This window comes from Harmonia axyridis, chromosome 1 (genome assembly GCF_914767665.1).
Source record: "Harmonia axyridis chromosome 1, icHarAxyr1.1, whole genome shotgun sequence".
Classification (NCBI taxonomy): Eukaryota; Metazoa; Arthropoda; class Insecta; order Coleoptera; family Coccinellidae; genus Harmonia; species Harmonia axyridis.
In genome coordinates this window covers 85679642-85696914 of record NC_059501.1, presented here as the reverse complement: position 1 = coordinate 85696914, position 17273 = coordinate 85679642, and the positions used below count along the sequence as shown (strand labels likewise).

The 17273-nt window shown below is 42.3% G+C and overlaps 1 protein-coding gene across 3 annotated transcripts in view; it reads right to left on the bottom strand.

The window, feature by feature from the left end:
• Nucleotides 1-524: 524 nt before the first annotated feature.
• The window catches only part of LOC123671676, a 111494-nt gene continuing 94745 nt past the window's right edge, over nt 525-17273 (bottom strand). For 2 of the 3 annotated variants that reach the window (XM_045605637.1, XM_045605636.1), the window contains exons 4-7: nt 3338-3568; nt 3096-3206; nt 2540-2764; nt 525-791 (exon numbers count right to left, since the gene is read on the bottom strand). In XM_045605637.1, coding sequence (XP_045461593.1) covers nt 684-791; nt 2540-2764; nt 3096-3206; nt 3338-3418 — 525 coding nt within the window. In that variant the 5' untranslated portion in view covers nt 3419-3568 and the 3' untranslated portion in view covers nt 525-683. Of the gene's footprint in view, nt 792-2539; nt 2765-3095; nt 3207-3337; nt 3569-17273 lie in introns of those variants that run through there. The other variant, XM_045605635.1, reaches the window with a different exon arrangement.

Sequence of the window (17273 nt, the reverse complement as noted above, 5' to 3'; positions counted from 1 at the left end):
TAATGACAGGCGAAAGACCAGCAATCTTTGGGCTTTCTTCACAAAAGTTGATGTAAATTATGCTACTTGTAATTTATGCAAGTTGAAATTATCTTTCAAAACCACCTCTTCAAATTTGAGGAAACATTTGAAAAATCGATATCCTTCTGTTACGTTCCTAACTATATCTGAAATAGGAAAAAGAGTTGAAAATGTAAGAAAAATGGATGTTTTCATAATATTTCCATTAATTTTGCTTTGAATGATAAGAGTGACCAATTCGAGTTGCAAAGATAAACGAACTAAGGTTTGGGTGATTCATACAAATATTAATAACAAGCAACCTAAACAATGATCACGTCACGCTTTAATTTCACTGATATCATAAAGTAACGTTCACGTTTCACAACGTGATCTAGAAATCACGGTATCGCTCCTCTCTAGTTACATAACGAGGAAAACTTTGCCGATATCTGGTAAAACCCATCTAACACCCTCAAACCAAATACCCTTGCTCAAAACCCCAACTCAAATCAAGCTCTAGCTCCGACCAAAGTTCGATCATATATTTTCGTTCGGAAAGGTACAAGTAGGCTCCGGAAAAACGACATATCACATGAAATCAGACAGCGGAAAAAGGTTATAATCACTCCGGTCGAGGTGTGGCAAGTGTTCGTGCGCTCGCAATCACGTGACGTCGGCGGTTATTGGATGCAGCAAGTGGACGACGTCCCCGACACCCCCGAGGTGATCAGGTACTCTCCACCGGTCGCTGAGAAGTCGACGTCTTCGTCGAAGTCGAAATAGTGACACTGAAACAGAGGAGGAGGTGTTAGTTGGTTGGAAGTTGGATTACTGCCTTAAAAAGATTCATTTGAAAATATACATGATGTTGCGTCAAGTGAATTTCACGCAAACTTTACGGGCAATTGAATATTCAGAAAAACGCATTTAGGTCGAAAAACCAACCCCAGCAGGTACAGCGAGGGCTAAAAATAGAACAAGAGCATCCTTGGCGCTACATATGGTCATCCTGAAGTCACATCTTAGGGCAAGGAACAAAGACGTGGACCAATCAGGGACCTGGATTGCGCTTTGGTATGCAAAATCCAAAGCGACACTTAACATCCCCAGGAAATCGGGGTATCATATTCAGTACGCTCGTAGCTGTTACCTTATAAACACGTAACTTGTACAGCCAAATTCAATATATTAGTTAAGAAATCCGGTGTTTCATTATCCCAATTTAATAGAATTACAGTTGATCGATTCAACCAAAAACACATGATATGGAAAAAAGAACACCCAGTACTGATGAATTCATTACAGCAATGTTAGCCTTGAGAACTTAATGAGCTTCTTCCGCTTTATTCTCGATCTCTCTCTCTCGACCATGTCCTCCCAAGTTTGTTGTGGTCTCCCTTTTCTCGGTTTTGCATCATCTTTAGCCTTCCATATTTCACAGGTCACTGAGATGCAAGTGCCGCTAATATCCCAGTTGCCTCTTTCCTACAACTTATTCCCTATTTCTTCGATGACAGGCGTCATTACATCCATCGGCCCTTGTATTTGTATCTCCTCCTTCATACAACTTGCTGGCTTTTCTATTCTTCCCTCAATATCTAACTATTGATGTCTATTGTCACGATAAGACTCTCAAAACATTTCACCCTATCAATTTCCAACACGTTCGTCAGCGTTTGCCATGACCTTTCTCTTCTTTGTATTCTCCTTCTTGTTCCTGTCTCTTAGAAGAATCCGACTAAAAATTGTTGTACCTACCAAACTCATTATTACTGGGTATTCTCTTTTTCTTTATCACCTAGTATCATTGGATATTTTATTGGGAATTCAATAACTCCCTATTTGAGGATTCCCTCATCTAGGTAATAGAAGAAAAAGATCAACGAACAAATCACTGATTCCACATGAAACCCAATGGGTAACCAAAGTTTAAAGAGGCCAAGCAGGTCAAGTTTTTTGCAAGGACAACTGTTATCATAGCAGAATTTCAAAATAGTTATTTATAATACAAGTGCAGAAGGCATTGATATTCTTCCACGAGTTCAAAATTCAAAAACAAGCCACGAAGTGGCGAGTTTTTGAATGAACGAGTGGTAGAATGAGCCTTCTGTACAAGTATTATACATTATTTTCTCTAATTCATTGCATTTTCATTGAAATTAATGAAATATTTCCATAAATATCATTTAGTGATTTTTGCATTGAAAAATGTTGGTTGGCAGAACTGATTTCTTTAAGGCAAATTTCAAATTTGATCGATGAATTGACAGATAAAGCCGTGGCGGAAAGTTCGGAGTACCAACAATAATAATAAAATATAACCATGAAAACTGTGCGTTTCTGATATATTCTCGCACGATTTTGTTCTACAAGATGTGGAAGAATGAACGGAATAACCACAGAATTAGAGAAATAATTTTTTAAATACGAAGATCAAGTGAGATTCTTTTTATCAATTGTTAAATGATATGAATATGATGTGAAAATCAGTGAAACAAATTTCTATTGTCATGATAGCAGAAATAAAAGAGCTAACCTGACACTCCAGGCAATCGCAATCGTCAGTCAGTTGACAGGTCAATCCCAGTATGGAAGCTGCCTCCCTGTAGAGGTCCAGGCTGTTCCTCCTGCTCTCGGAGGGGCTGGAAGCGCTAGGACCGGGCTCCTGATCTTCCTTGGGGGTCTTTTCGTTGCAGGAATCGCTTCTGCTTTTTGGTTCGTTCGTTTGACTGTCGCTCGTCGATTTGTTCTGTACGAAAAACTGAAGAAAAAACACGAAGAATAAGTGAGCGACTGGGATTCAGACCAGAGTTTAGAGGTTTTCATTCGGCAGATGGCGTTTCGAGATTAACATCTGCATGACATGAAGTACATAAGCCAAAGAAGTCATTTTATCAATCCTACCTACAAGGCATATGAGTACACTAACTTGATAATTATCATGATGTTAAAGTTGAAATCAATAAATTAAATTGATAAGGTGATACACAAAAGCAAAAACAAGATTCACCAGGTCAAGAGTGTGAAGTAAATTGGAATTAAGTTATGTTCTCTAAACTTCATGCATTACGTTATGAGAATATATTGCTCACCTCTAGAGTAGGATACATCTTCTGTTTTAATTTTGGTCGTGGCTTATATTTGAACATTTCCGTCGCCCTCGTATCATTTGTTGGAGCAAAAAGATTGGCTAGATTTGAACTCTGAAAAAAAAAATACGGTAAAATGAGTACTTTCTTCAACCTTGAACTCATGTGAAACATAAGACAGAGTATCACACACAGGAAATATCGATCGAAGAATTCTCTAGTTGCATAAGGATATATAATCTCACCTCTGATTTGATGTTGGTCTCCAGGAAATATATGTCGTTCTGGTTCTTCACCGGGCAGTCGCCCAGTAGGTCCCCCTTCATCGTGGGGGCCCTTTGCTGCCAGGCAGTATCGAAGGGGAGGCTCTTATTTCCGCAACCACCCAGCGTAAAGATGCCTCCAGTGCAGTAGATGTCATCAACGAGAAGGTGACACGTCGTGTCGTCCTCTTGGACCTGATTTTGCGGGGTTTTCTGAAAGAACACACGAATCATCAGACTTAGTTAGAGTGAACGGAACTAACTCAATATCGCCAATTGTGAGTACAGCGGCCAAATTCGATCTTATCGCATCAAGAATGTTTTAACCCAACCAACCCTATCACAGATCCTAAGGGGACCTTGAAACATAAAATATACGTGGAAGCAGGAGATTTGAATGTTCCATAAGAGAATCAATTCAGCCACCAAATGTTGGACCTTTCAGTTTTACAACACGATCTAAATAACATAGCTAAGTGTGGGTGCTATAGAGATATATTTCAATTGAAGTCATATAGTGAAGCCATGTTGGACAATTTTAGGTGTCAGCATAGAATTGCGTTATGTTTGTAACAAGAGCAAATCAACCTTCAGCTCTGAATTGGTCTCGATCGACTGCTCTATCGTTGTGGCGTTTATGGGTTAAGATAAAGACAATCTAGGTTATTATCTATCTATATAATTCAAAAAGCTCCCCCTTGGTCTTCTGAGCCTTGTGTAGACATTTAAGAGAGCTTTTATCAAGAAAACTCTTCCAGATATTCTTATTATGAGGCAGATAAACTCTTCAAGTACTTAAACAGGAGAAAAGAGAGACCACTCGTTCATAGCACCGGCTTGTTAATACCTTCCATTTGTTAATTATAGCATCTAAGTACTTGTTATTAGGCAAATATAAATGGGACGAAATATATTTACCAAGTTACTTTAGTAATGAATCCGGCAACTTTTCGAGGATCAGGAGGATCGTATCATCACGACTCGAAATAACTAACAACAATGATCTTATAGTAAATATCATATACACTTGTGTGGCCTGTACCGGTACAATAGGCGAATGATTGAACGAGCCCTCAAAAGCTCCTGGTGTCAGTGTCAGTGTCAAATTTTCCATTAAAAATCTCGCCACATCCAAATTTTGTGGAGATCATCTTGATGGAGTTGAAAACCTTTCCTTATACTCCTTCAGGGTTGCATCCACAAAATTTACAGGTGGCAGGATTGGCAATATGAAAGATGGTTCATTTGGTGAATAATAAAGGTGAAAATCGAATAGTACCAATTCTTCAATTAGTATTATTCTAAAGAATTTCATGAGAGGAAAGACCTCGAAAGAGAAAAAACTCTGGCGGAATATTCCTGGGTTGGAAAATTCCAAAATGTTTCTTTGTAACTTTGACACTGCGAGATCCAAGGAGTATCTGGATAGTAGCAAGACTACTCACTCGATTCCTCACAGGACATCGTCCCCTCAGGAAGCACCTGAAGAATGAGACTAGCAGAAAATGACAATTTCAGATTCTGTGGGAACGAGAAAGACTCTCACCTGGTAACGGAATGCCTCACCATCTCTAGCCAACGCAAAATCTTCTTTCGTCAAGAAACTTGTAGAATTGAGGAAGCAGCCTCTTTGCAGCCACTCCAGATACTGGAGTCATTAGAACTCTGGAACTGGAGGGCGAGCTGTAGACTACGTAATAGAGAATAGCTCTGTTGGAGGCACAATTAGTTCGCAGATTAATGGACCCCTTCAAACCTAAATCTAATCTTTTTATTGTTTGATTAGCAATATATGGACTTCTGGACATCCTAGATGTCACTGATGAACGTTAGACTCGTATTTCTCTTGCCTTATCTCAAAATATAGTATTTAAATAACGGTTTACATGCGCGACGAAGACAAAACGTTCCATTTATTATCGACGCAACGTCACTTTTACGTCCACTCTCTGTATATTCCCATTTGGCGTAATCACGCATTCGGACCCGGAGCCCCGCAACAAACAAGGGCCTCCCGCAGGGCCCTAACTCTGGTCCCCTCCCTTTCGCGATTAATCACGGGTCCACAGCCACAATAACGGGTTCCAACGGCACAACGTCCAGTTTTGATCTCCAAAATGCCCCCGCCATCAATTATGCAACGGGACTTCTTTGTCACGTGTACGCCGGGCCTTACGCCTCGTGAAATCGTAACGAGGTCGGCGTATGCCCGGAGATTTGCCGCCCCTCGTCCCACGTCACTGGACGTTTGTTGTTGTTGTTTGTTGTAGCTACAGTCGGCCCGAAATGGATTAGGCTCTTAGCGGGGGTTGGGGCGGCAAAGCTGCGCGTTAATTAGTGTAGAGGGGGCCGTTTGTCTGAAAAGTCTCCGAGGATGTCCGTCAGATGGAGAACGGGCATTAGGACGTTTGTTGTCGGCGGAAATGTCGCTGGGGTTGGGATGAACGGGGTTCCGTTATCCGATGTTCTGTTGAGCCAATGTTTCGTTTCGTTATTTGGAATGACGTATGATGTTTTGTTGTGAATCCTGAGAAATAATCACCAAGGAGATCGTGTGCTCTATTGGCGGATCTAGGAACGATCACTTTTTCAGATTTCAGAAACTGGTTGACCCAGAATAGTGCTTCATATGCTGGGTAGTTCTGGACATTGGCCCTGTATGTGTTCAGTCTGAAGCTATATTTGTGGGTCACAAGAGGGATATATCGGATTTTCCAAAGAATGATACAATTTCAATGGCAATACTATGTATTAGTTTTGATATTTTTATGTCATTTGTGTTCATTAGGTTATCACCTTGCTTCAAGTTGAGGGGATTTCATTGCACTGCAACCTAATTGTCTATTGTGCCTCCATCAGAGCTATTTTCGCCATTACTACAGCTTGCCCTCTAGTTCCAAAGTTCTAATCACTCCAGTATCTGGGATGGCTTCAAGGAGGCTATTTTCTTACTTCTACAAGTTTCTGGGCACAGCAAATTTTGCGTTGGCTAAGATGGCGAGGCATTTCGTCACCAGGTGATCTGAAGTTTCTTCCTCCTCCCCGCAGAATCTGCACTCGTCGTTTTCTGCTAGTCCCAATCTCATGAGGTGTTTCCTAAGGCGAAAACGCTCTGTTAGGAATACACTGAGTAGGTGTAGTATACTCTTGGTACGATCCAGATACTTCTTGGATCTAGCAGTGCGAAGTTTCGAAGAGACCTATTGGAATGATCTAACCTAGGAGGATTCTGCCACAGTTCGGTTTTTTTCTTCTCATGGAACTCTTTCTTTTTGTAGGTTCATTTGCCTATACCTTCACCAATGTTTCGAAGTTGTTGAATTGCTCCAACAAAATCAGTGCTCATACTGAGAGGAATTTAAGAAGGCACGATAGAGGAGGGAGAAAGTTCCCGTTTTGTTTGTTGTTGGGTAGGTTTGTGAGGAATAGGGGAAGCACGTGGGCTTATTTCCTCGATCCTCTCAGTGTCCACCGTGACGATTTCTGACCAAGAGGTAGTTCCGTCAATTGCGCAACGTGTTCTAATCAAGTTCTACAGGTGTGTGGGCGTTTTCTTGCATGATTTCAGGTGCGAGGAGACCAATTTCTCACTCACATTATCACCTGTGATGATACATGGGTGCACAACTACAACCCAAAGTCTGAACAAGCGAGTATAGATTGGAGAAAACAAGGAGAACCTGGACCAGTACAAGCCAAGTCACGTTTTTCGGCTGGCAAGGTTTTGGCTACAGTTTTTTTTGACTAGCGTGGATTGTTGTATTTTTTTTTGCACGAGCGCAGGACAATTAATGCGGCCTACTACTGCGACGTTTTGAGTGAGGCCCGACTTGCATATCGCAGCAAGAGACGAGATCTATCTTTCAGGGAAGTGGCCCCTATACAGCAGCCTTGACTGGAGCAACTGGGGTGGGAAACATTGGAACACCCTCCTTACAGTCCAGACCTGTCATCCTGTGAGTTTCATGTGTTTAGCCCTCTCAAGGAGGCCAAAGATTCGATAGTGATTCTGAGGTTGAAGCCTACGTGCGCGCAATTGGCTGCAGAAACGATCTGCATCTTTCTTCGTGGAAGGGATTGGAAAGCTGCCTATCCGCTGGGAAAAATGAGTTTCCAAATAAAAATGAATTACAAAAAAAAACAAAAGTCTCGTTTATATTTGATTCACCCCCATATGATCTAGAAGTAATGCTGTTTTGATTAAAAGTTATATCTGGGAAGGTTTCAAAGGGTAGTTCATCATGTGAATTGAAAGATAAACGTTTACACAAAAGTTTCCGACTTAACGTCTGTACAACCCACGACTACGGAAACTGACAGACATACTACACCACCCTATTTCCTCATAACTTACATACGACAAAAACTTAACACTACCAAATCACGACGAAGCCTCAAGCGTGCAAGAAAAACAACGAGAACCGTCAAAACTTACGAATGCGTTCCACGCCCACGATTATTAGGTTAATTAACGCCACTCGGAACAAATAACACAATTCACCCTAATCAACTGATAAACAAACGTTACGTTCGGGGGCGGCGGCGAATTTGGGTCGCTTTCGACCCCTCTGCCGCCCCCCCGTATAACTCTGGTCCGTGGGGCACACGCGTTGCGTGAGATAAACGTGGGACGATTCACCGCCGCCGGATGTTGGCAAAGAAAAATATCGTTTCGGGTTCTCTATGTTTTCGCTTGGAACGGAGAAAATTGTGAATTTAGGGGACGCATTTAATTAAAATACACTCCGAATATTTATCACTGGGGTTCTGGGAGGGGAAAAAAGGCCAGGTGGGAGTTGATAGAGTTGGTGATGTTTGGGTTGGGATATTATATTTTTAGACTGGCCACCAACTGTCAGGTACATTTGAACAATTACAACTGTCAGGTTTAGCTTATACCTGAGGAGCACACACATTCAATTATTCAATTCAACAAAACATGGCAGAACAGAAGGCATTACTCAATAGTCAACTCTACATGACAAAATTAGAATGATAGAAAAGTCAATGATATATACAAACTAAAAATACACATAAAACAACAAATCAGAAAATGAATGCATCACAATTCCGTTGGACCAGTTGGTTCCATTCGACGGAGGTGTTCTTCTAGAGTGTAAAAAGTACCACCGCAAAAAAAATGTCTTTCCAATTACTGGTCCTGAACCTTTCTGTGATATAGGAAAATGCACCTTCAATATAAGGTTTTGAGAAGAGGATTTATTTTTTTCATAATAAATCGGGGTCGTTACGGCTCTGTTAGCCTGCCAGCAACTGCGACCAAGTTGATTTTTCGTTCTTAACCCTACCTATTCGTACAAATCCAGACCGTCGATACTCTTAACGAAATCGACGACATCCTTAGGAGCCTTGGCTATTACTTCGTGAGTATCCAGAACTGACTTTTCCATATGAGTGGTTCTTAGGCCAGTCAGCTTCGAGCATTTGCGCACCATGTTTTTAGCTGTTTCTACCTCCTTTCCACAGAGTCTGCAGGTCTCATCTGCTGACTTACCCATGCGGTACAAAAGGTATTTGCACCAACAGTGTCATGTCAGCAGTCCCACCATTACCTGAATCTCAGCTCGTGGTCCATTCAGAAGCTTCCAGATATAGGTCAGTCAAAGCAAAACAAATATCTAGAGCTAGACCCGGATTGGTTCTCCAGAGGGTTTTTCCTGTTGTCCCTCTCACATTGTTGGATCGCTGTCTTGCATTGGTAATTTATAAGTACACAGAAGGGCTCAGGACGAACAGGTGTCTATCTTGAAAACCTTTTCGCAAGTTCATCGGCTTTTTCATTTCTGTCAATTCCACAATGCCCCGGTACCCATAAAAGAGTTACCCTATTGCCTCTGGCCAGTTGCTTTACGGCACTCCCATGTCAGTATAGAGCCAGCAACTTCAGTGTGGCCTTGCTATCCGCGTAAGAGTAGACAGCTAACGTCTCGGTTTGTAGGATAGAGGGTTCACTTCCCAGAGATCTAGAGATCTTTAGACCCATATTCCCCAATACCTGTGACTCTTTCTGATATTAATCCATTGGTATACCATATAAGGATTTTTTTGTCCAAGAATATTACTAAGTTTCCTTGTCACTTTCAATAGATTAATCTCTCTTCAGTCCTTCACCCTACGTGAGGGTATGGTGACATCATGAATTAACTCTCCTGATTTCTTCGGCCCAAGTTACTCGGTTCTGGGCCATATGTGAAGCCTCCGGTAGGTAGTGGCCCACTAGGGTTTTAACCTGGTCTATCCATCTCTTAGGTGATCTTCCACGTGTTCGTCTTTCTTTTACTTTCCCTTCTTTAATGAGTCTCTCCATTGAAGTGTCGCTTCTAACAATAGATTAATGGAAGGTATTAATCCATAAAGGTTTGCGTGATTTCAATCTGGCAGTTCTAGTATCTGGGAGAACAATTGGAAATAAGTTCGGGTAGAAATTAAATTTATCTCAAGACTTCTAGACTGCAACCTGTCTACGAATATGAGGCGGAAGTATATGTGATAGCACTAGTAACCAATATTGAGGTGTAGATCTAATAGTTCCACTGATGATCCTCATAAAAACGTTAAGCTGCACATCAATTTTTTGAACCATCATACACAGAATGAATCGAAAAAAACGTACAGAAATCAGAAGTCACCAAAAGTCCTAAAAGACAGCACACGTCGTTCGCAGCCTCCCAATAACCCCCCTCCCCCATCGAAAACGATCTGCCAACGTCCCGCACGATCCCCGAACTCGTAACATCGGCCATAAGATCGAACACAATTGGAATTGTCCCCGGCTACGGACGCGCTGAGATAAATCAAGGGCGTCGGAGAATGAGAAAAGATCGACGACGGGCGTCGTCAATCTTGTTTTCGCGTGTCATCCCGACGCCGCTCCGAGTCCTTCCGGCTGGAAGCTGACGACTCGACGGGGCGGGGCGGGAGGGGTACGAATTGACTTTTTCCCGCTTCGCATCTCTCCGGATCAACCGGCTCGTTCTCTGGGACGCAGGAGGGAGATTGGAGGATGCTGGAAAAACGTTGAGATCGCGTGTGTGATGGGAGGTGGAAAGCGGAAGGGAAAAAAACTGATTCCGGATGGTTTCGGACGTTAGGATCTGAGGATATCTGATTTTTCCAGGTGAGGGACTACGATTGAATCTTTCGAAAAACGTAACTCACAACGCTTGAATCCCAGCTAGCACAATTTTTTGTATTTTCACGTTAAATGATTCTCGAAAAATAAAACAAACAATTCTTCTCATATGAAGGGTTTTCCTATAAAATGTACCATTTTGAATAGCCCGCCATCGAGGCAGATATCACTTTCGAAACTGTTATCTTTTGACTCTCAACAAGTAGAAACCACGCCATTATTCAAAATGGAACGATACATGCTTCAACAACGCATTGAAATTGATTAATTCCCTATAACAATAACTAAAGTTATTTTGTGTTAACGTAAAACATGTGGCGGCTTCTCATAAAGCTCCACATAGCAACAATAAACACAGCACTCGGTGGCCTAGAGGTTAAGAGTGTAGACTCACTCACCGAGATGCAACAAGGTGCCGGGTTCGAGTCCCGGCGGCTCCCGATAATAATGAATTCCCCAAGCGTCTGTGACACGGCACACACAAAGATACCAAAGTCACACTGATGAGTCCGGTGTGTGTGCCAGGGACGAAACGCATAACTAAGCATATGTGAAATCCAAAAAAACCTTCTCAGTCGACAATAAAGAAACTGGTGGCAAAAATTGAGCTGTTGAGGCAAGTTAGTGATCAAAATCGTCTGCATCGCTAAAAGAATAGTAAAGGATATTGTAGCTCGTAGTGTTGACGATAAACTAATTTGTCGATTCAATCGAAACTGCCAGAACACAAATAACACTCGTCGTTTTCAATCCATTTCATATCATCTCCCATTTACATTTCCACGCCGCCAATGGGGAATGCCCCTCATCATGAGAGCCATAAGAGCCTCTCCAAGATACGACCGAAAAGCCGTCGTACGATTTTTTTCTACCGGGGAATCAATAACAGCCGAACAGCCTCGTCGAACAAATGGGACGATCTCTCGTCGCGGCAAAATCCCCGAATCATTATCTACCGTTCCCTCTTCCCGAACACCATCATTGCCGACGTTTCGGCAAAATATCGCCCACCTCCTGAAAAATAGACCTAATCCGGTGCTCGGAGGGAAAAAAATATCCCTTCAAAGGAGAGCGGGAGAGCCGTAGAAACGTCGGTTAAATGCGCCAACACATAACTTTTTGCGTCGTCTATATGGAGTATGAAGAAGGGGGAGAACCGAATTGATAACCCCGATGAATTTCGTCGAGACAACGAAGGAGGTGGAAAATAAAAGGGGGATATGAATCATATTTGTTTTTCGACCTCCAAACTACATAGCATGAGGCTGCTAGTGTTATAGCTAAGAGCCTCTGATGATAATTATATTTAATAGTTTGTTGCCAAGTATTATAGCGCACTAAGATTTCCCAAAGAAAATATGTTATGTGTTTTCAATCCTCACTCTCCAAGGCCTCTATGAGACCTCTCAGAAGATTAGAGCTTGTACGAATTAGGAGAGCCGGTTGTGTTATATAACTATACATCATATATTATTATTATAGTCCCAAGGGATATATGAAACTTCACTACGGACAGCCAGGCCACGCTGAGATCCCTTGAATCTTATAGCCAAGGATCTCTACTGGCATGGGAGTGCCGTAATACCTTAAAGCAACTGGCCAGAGGAAATGAAGAAACTCTAATATGGGTACCGGGACTTTGTAGTATTGAAAGAAACGAAAAAGCCGATAAACTTGCAAAAAGGGCATCGAGGTTAACATCTATTAGTTCTGAGCCCTTCTGTGGACTTGAAAAAACTAATATAAGGCACCAGTGCAACAATGGGAGTGGGTCAATAGAAAAACCTTCTGGAGAAACAATCCGGGTCTTGCTCAGATGAATAATTTTGTGGTGCTTTCACTGACCTATACCAGAAAGCTCCTGAAGCTACCACGAGCTGAGCTTCGAGTATTGGTGGGACTGCTGACAGGACACTGACGGTACAAATGTCTTTCGCACCGCATGGGTAATTCAACTGATGAGATCTGCAGGTTCTTTGAAAAGGAAGTGGAAACAGCCGAACACATAGTGTTCAAATATCCGGGACTGACTGGTCTAAGAACCACTCACATGGGACAGTTCTGGATACTGACGAAGAACTAGCCAAGGCTCCTAAGGATTTCGTCGATTTCTTCAACAGCATCAATGGCCTCCCTGGGTTTGTATGAATAGGTAGGGCTAAGAACAAAAGATAAAGTTCGTAGCAGTTCCCGGAAAGCATCTGTTGCAACGAACCCCAGTCAGTGAATAAAAATAATAATAATAGGTGTTGTAGATGGCTTTTCCTCCGCATCAGCTATCATCATCTTCGTTACTTTATTTTCCTGCAACAAACTGTTTGCCAGACAACCTTTCACAACAGATGAACTTTTCCAACATTAGTCGTTGAGGCTCCCACATCGACCACCAAATTCGCATATGTTCGTCTTACCAAGATTAACACCGGTAAGCCCTGAGCCTTGTGGGCTTGGAAAAGAGCAACTTGGAAGTCAGCTATTCGACAATGGGAATTGGACAGTAGAATAACCCTCAGGGAAACATTCCCGGTCTTGCTCATTGTGGTGTTTTCTCCGACCCAGAAAGCTCTTGCAACCGCCACGAGCTGAGCTTCGGGTGTAACTACCAACAGGTCACTGTCGGTGCAAATATCTGTTGTAGTGATATATATGGGTAAGTCAGCAGATGAGATCTGAGCAGAACACATGGTGAGCGAATGTCCGGGAGTGATTGACCTAAGAACCACTCATATGGGAAAGTCAGTCCTGGATACTTACAAGGTAACAGCCAAGGCTCCTAAGGATGCTTTCGGTTTCTTTGATAGTATCGACGACCTCCCTGGTTTTGTATAAATGGCTAGGTATTTCCTTCCTTATGGAAGGAAATATGTGTTCTCAGTTCCTAGAGGGTTGATTGAGCCACAGTGACCTCGATTCACAATAATAATAGTAAAAATGAGGATTAAACGATAATCATTCAAGTGTGTATGGTACGACCAATTCTTCCCACCAACCCAGGAGACGAGACTATCAAATAAGAATTCATCAAACGCTTCGCGTACGATAACACAAAAAATCGAAAGAACGTAGTAATGCAATAACCGTCCTCTCAATTTCCCCTCCACACACAATCGCACACTTCATTTCCACCTCAAACGACCCCGACCGCTAACCCAATCGACGTCGCGCGAAACAAAACGCGATCGCATCGAAGCGACGTCGTTCCGTCGGCAATTTAAATAGTCCGCATAAAAAGCCGACGGAATTATACGCTACGAGGCGACGCGACGCGCGAGGGTCAGTCCAAGGACGCGAGGGGCATAATGGACCCACCACGTGACGATAGCGATACGCCGCTGAAGGAAATCCGATTAGGTGCCGTCATCATCGCGCGGCATTCAATTATGGCCTTTTGTTTTCGACGCGTCGATGTGGGGCAAGGATTGCGGGAAGTGTGCTCGAGAGAGCGGTGGGACAAGAACGGAGCCCTGATGGATACTGGGCGGGAAGGCGGGTGGAAGGTTTTGCGTAGGAGGAAGCGACTGGCGATAGGATGCTATTCGGTATCTTTCTGGTGCATTCGTGACAGCAATGACATCATCATGCCTCTGCTTCTTTCTAGTGGTTGCTTCTTTTATTAGGTTCTGTCTGAAATTCATTAGATTTCGAGGTATTGGAAATAGGAAATCCCAAGTCCTCCTCCTAACTTCTTCTTAGTACGTCACAGGATACATTTCCTTTTTTGGTTTGTTCTCCATCACGTCACTTTTTCGCCTGGCCGTGACCGTATAAAAAAAGACGAATTTTTTCGAAGTTCCACTCTTCGATTTGTCGTAAAAATTTTAGTCGAAGAGACCAAGATCATCATCAGATACTTCTTCCTTCTTTCTCTCTTCTTTGGCTGGGGCTGCTTCAGCAGCAGCAACAGGAGCTTCTCCACCAGCAGGTGCACCACCTACACCAGATTCCAATCTTGTTATCAAATCTTTGATGGAGACACCTTCCGAAGCCTTAGCGAAAAAACAGGACCAGAAAGGTTTTACCTCAACATTATGATAGGTTTGGTGAATTCGATGCTAGAGTGGTGGATCGGCTGTCTTTCCTGAACATAATAAATTCAACATTAGCATCCTTGAGGATGGTTTGGATTTTTTCCCCAGTAATGAAGATATCATCATCAAGATGAGGAAAGCGTAGACATAGACTAAAGTCCATATTTTCGACGTTTTTCGACTTTCCCCCAAATAATCAACTCTAATCCCTGCCTACTCCTTTTTATTCCCTACCCGCTTTCCGACCCCTCGTCCCCCCGGAGACGCCAAGGGCGTCGTTAAATCTCGACGACGCATCGCGACGTTCGGCGACTTATTTCCCGTCCTCGACGTCCCCCGTCGATCGAGCCGTCCAATTAGCAGGGGGGCGCTATTAGCGGCAATTACCGCTCCCCGACCGGTCGGGTTCCGGTCTGATTGTGTGCCCCGGGGGCGGAGGCGTAGCCGGGGGTGGCGAGGGGGCGGCGGCGAAACCGCCGATCCGGATCCGATCGGATTGCCGGTCTCGGATTTCGAAGTAACGGTCGGTTATGCATGGCAGAAGCGACGACCCGTCACGGGGAGGGTTTGGGCGGCGGCGAGAGTTACGGGGTCGATTCTCGGAAACGGTGGGCCTGAATCGGTTCCGTACGAACGGTTCGGAACGGTTCATTTGGGGCATTAAGTACCGTTACGCCGACTGCTTTCTCCGAATCACGTGTGGGTTAGTCTTCCCCACTTTTATTTATCGATATGTAACCACACAATCCATTGTTATAATTCGAGGAACTATTCTAGTAACGGTTACATTCATTGAACAATCCGTTACGAAGTATGTTAACTAATGTTACGCTACCTGCTTTCTACATGGAACGTGGGTGTAGTATGTTTCAGTATGAAGAACCTGTATATTTTAATACTTGAGACGACAAGGTCCGTATAACCAAACACCATCTTAAAATATAAATATATTTACTATGTTTACCCTTGTCGATCGTGTTGTATTTATCAACTCGCAAGGTTGTTGTGAATATACAATATAAATAGTAAATATATATCATGTCGCTAGAGACATAAAGGAGTAATAATGATCTCATTCAGTAGTAGTCTGTAATTCATTCATTTGATGCTCACATTCTTGAATTACATCATGTGAGTTTTCATCTGTGATCAGTACAGTGTGCAGTAAGAAATAAATACCCTTTGATGAGTCTGGAGAGTATTAATTAACCATTCCTTCAACCGTATAACGATTGACCGAACCTACCCTAGCTGGGTACATCACATGGGGTTTAGCTTTCTCCAATGTTGCTTATCGATATGTAACGATACATTCCATTGTTATAATTCGAGGAAGTATTTTAGTAACGGTTACATTCATTGAATGATCCGTTACGAAGTACGATAAGTAATGTTAGGCTACCTCTTTTCTCCATAATGCGTGTGGTTTAGTCTTCCCCACTGTTATATATCGATATGTAACGATACATTTGATTGTTATAACTCGGGGAAGTATTCTAGTAACGATTAATTTCATTGAAAGATCTGTTGCGAAGTACTTTAAGTACCGCTACGCTACCTGCTCTCTCCGTAATAATACGTGTGGTTTAGTCTTCCTCATTGTTACTTATCGATATGTAAAGATACATTACATTTTTATAATTCCAGAAAGTATTCGAGTAACGCTTACATTCATTGGGCGCGTTCAGCAGAAAGATCAGTAACGTAAGTAGCTCCGCTACTGATAGATATTAGTTTGGTAACGTTAGTATTCTCTGCTGGATGGCTTGCTCCTTTTCTTGACAGCAATAGAGACAATTTTTTGTTATGATATCGATTTTAATTTTCAAATCAGAGTAACATTTTAGAATGTTGACAAACGTATATCTTTCAGTTTCCATTATTGCGATATTTGAAATTTGAATTTCGTCCCAAAATCTGTGTCTCAACTGTCACTAATGTCTGTTACTCAACATATTACCAAAAAGTAGCATACAATTAATTCGCTACCAAAGATGGTGACCGCTCTGTAGCAAACGCTCCGTAGCGAAATGTAGATTGCCTTCAGCAGAAAATTTATAGAATATTGACAATGGTTCCACAACTGTTGAGTCTGCTGAACGCGCCCATTGAGCGATCCTTTACGCTACCTTTTTCTCCATAATACGTATGGTTTAGTCTTCCCTACTGTTATTTATTGATATGTAACGATACATTTCAATGTTATAATTCAAGGAAGTGATCTAGTAATGGTTACATTCATTGAACAATCCGTTTCGAGCTGTTGTTTTCGGAACTGACAATTCGAAAATTATTGTTTCAATCAAGGGGTCGTTTCTAGGGAATGGAGGGTCTGAATCAGTGCCGTACGAACGGTTCGGAACGGTTAATTTGGGGGATTGAGTACCGTTATGCTATCTGCTTTCTCTGGAATACGTGTGCTTTATCGATATGTAACGATACATTATATACGGTTATAAATCGATGGAGTATTCTAGTAACGGTTACATTTATTGAACAATACCAGTTCGTTTTGTTAAACAAACTTTTAGTTTAATATTGATAGTTCGAGTTTTATTTCAGAATATTAAATAAATTATTCGTAAGTTCGGTGCCAAGGTCTTTATCGTCTTTACGAGTCCTTGGTAATATCTGATGAAACATCCAATTATGAAAGCTCCTACAGCCGCATCGAGCTGAGCTTCGAATAATTTATTGTAGGACACCGTATGAGCACCTTATGACCGGCATGGACAGC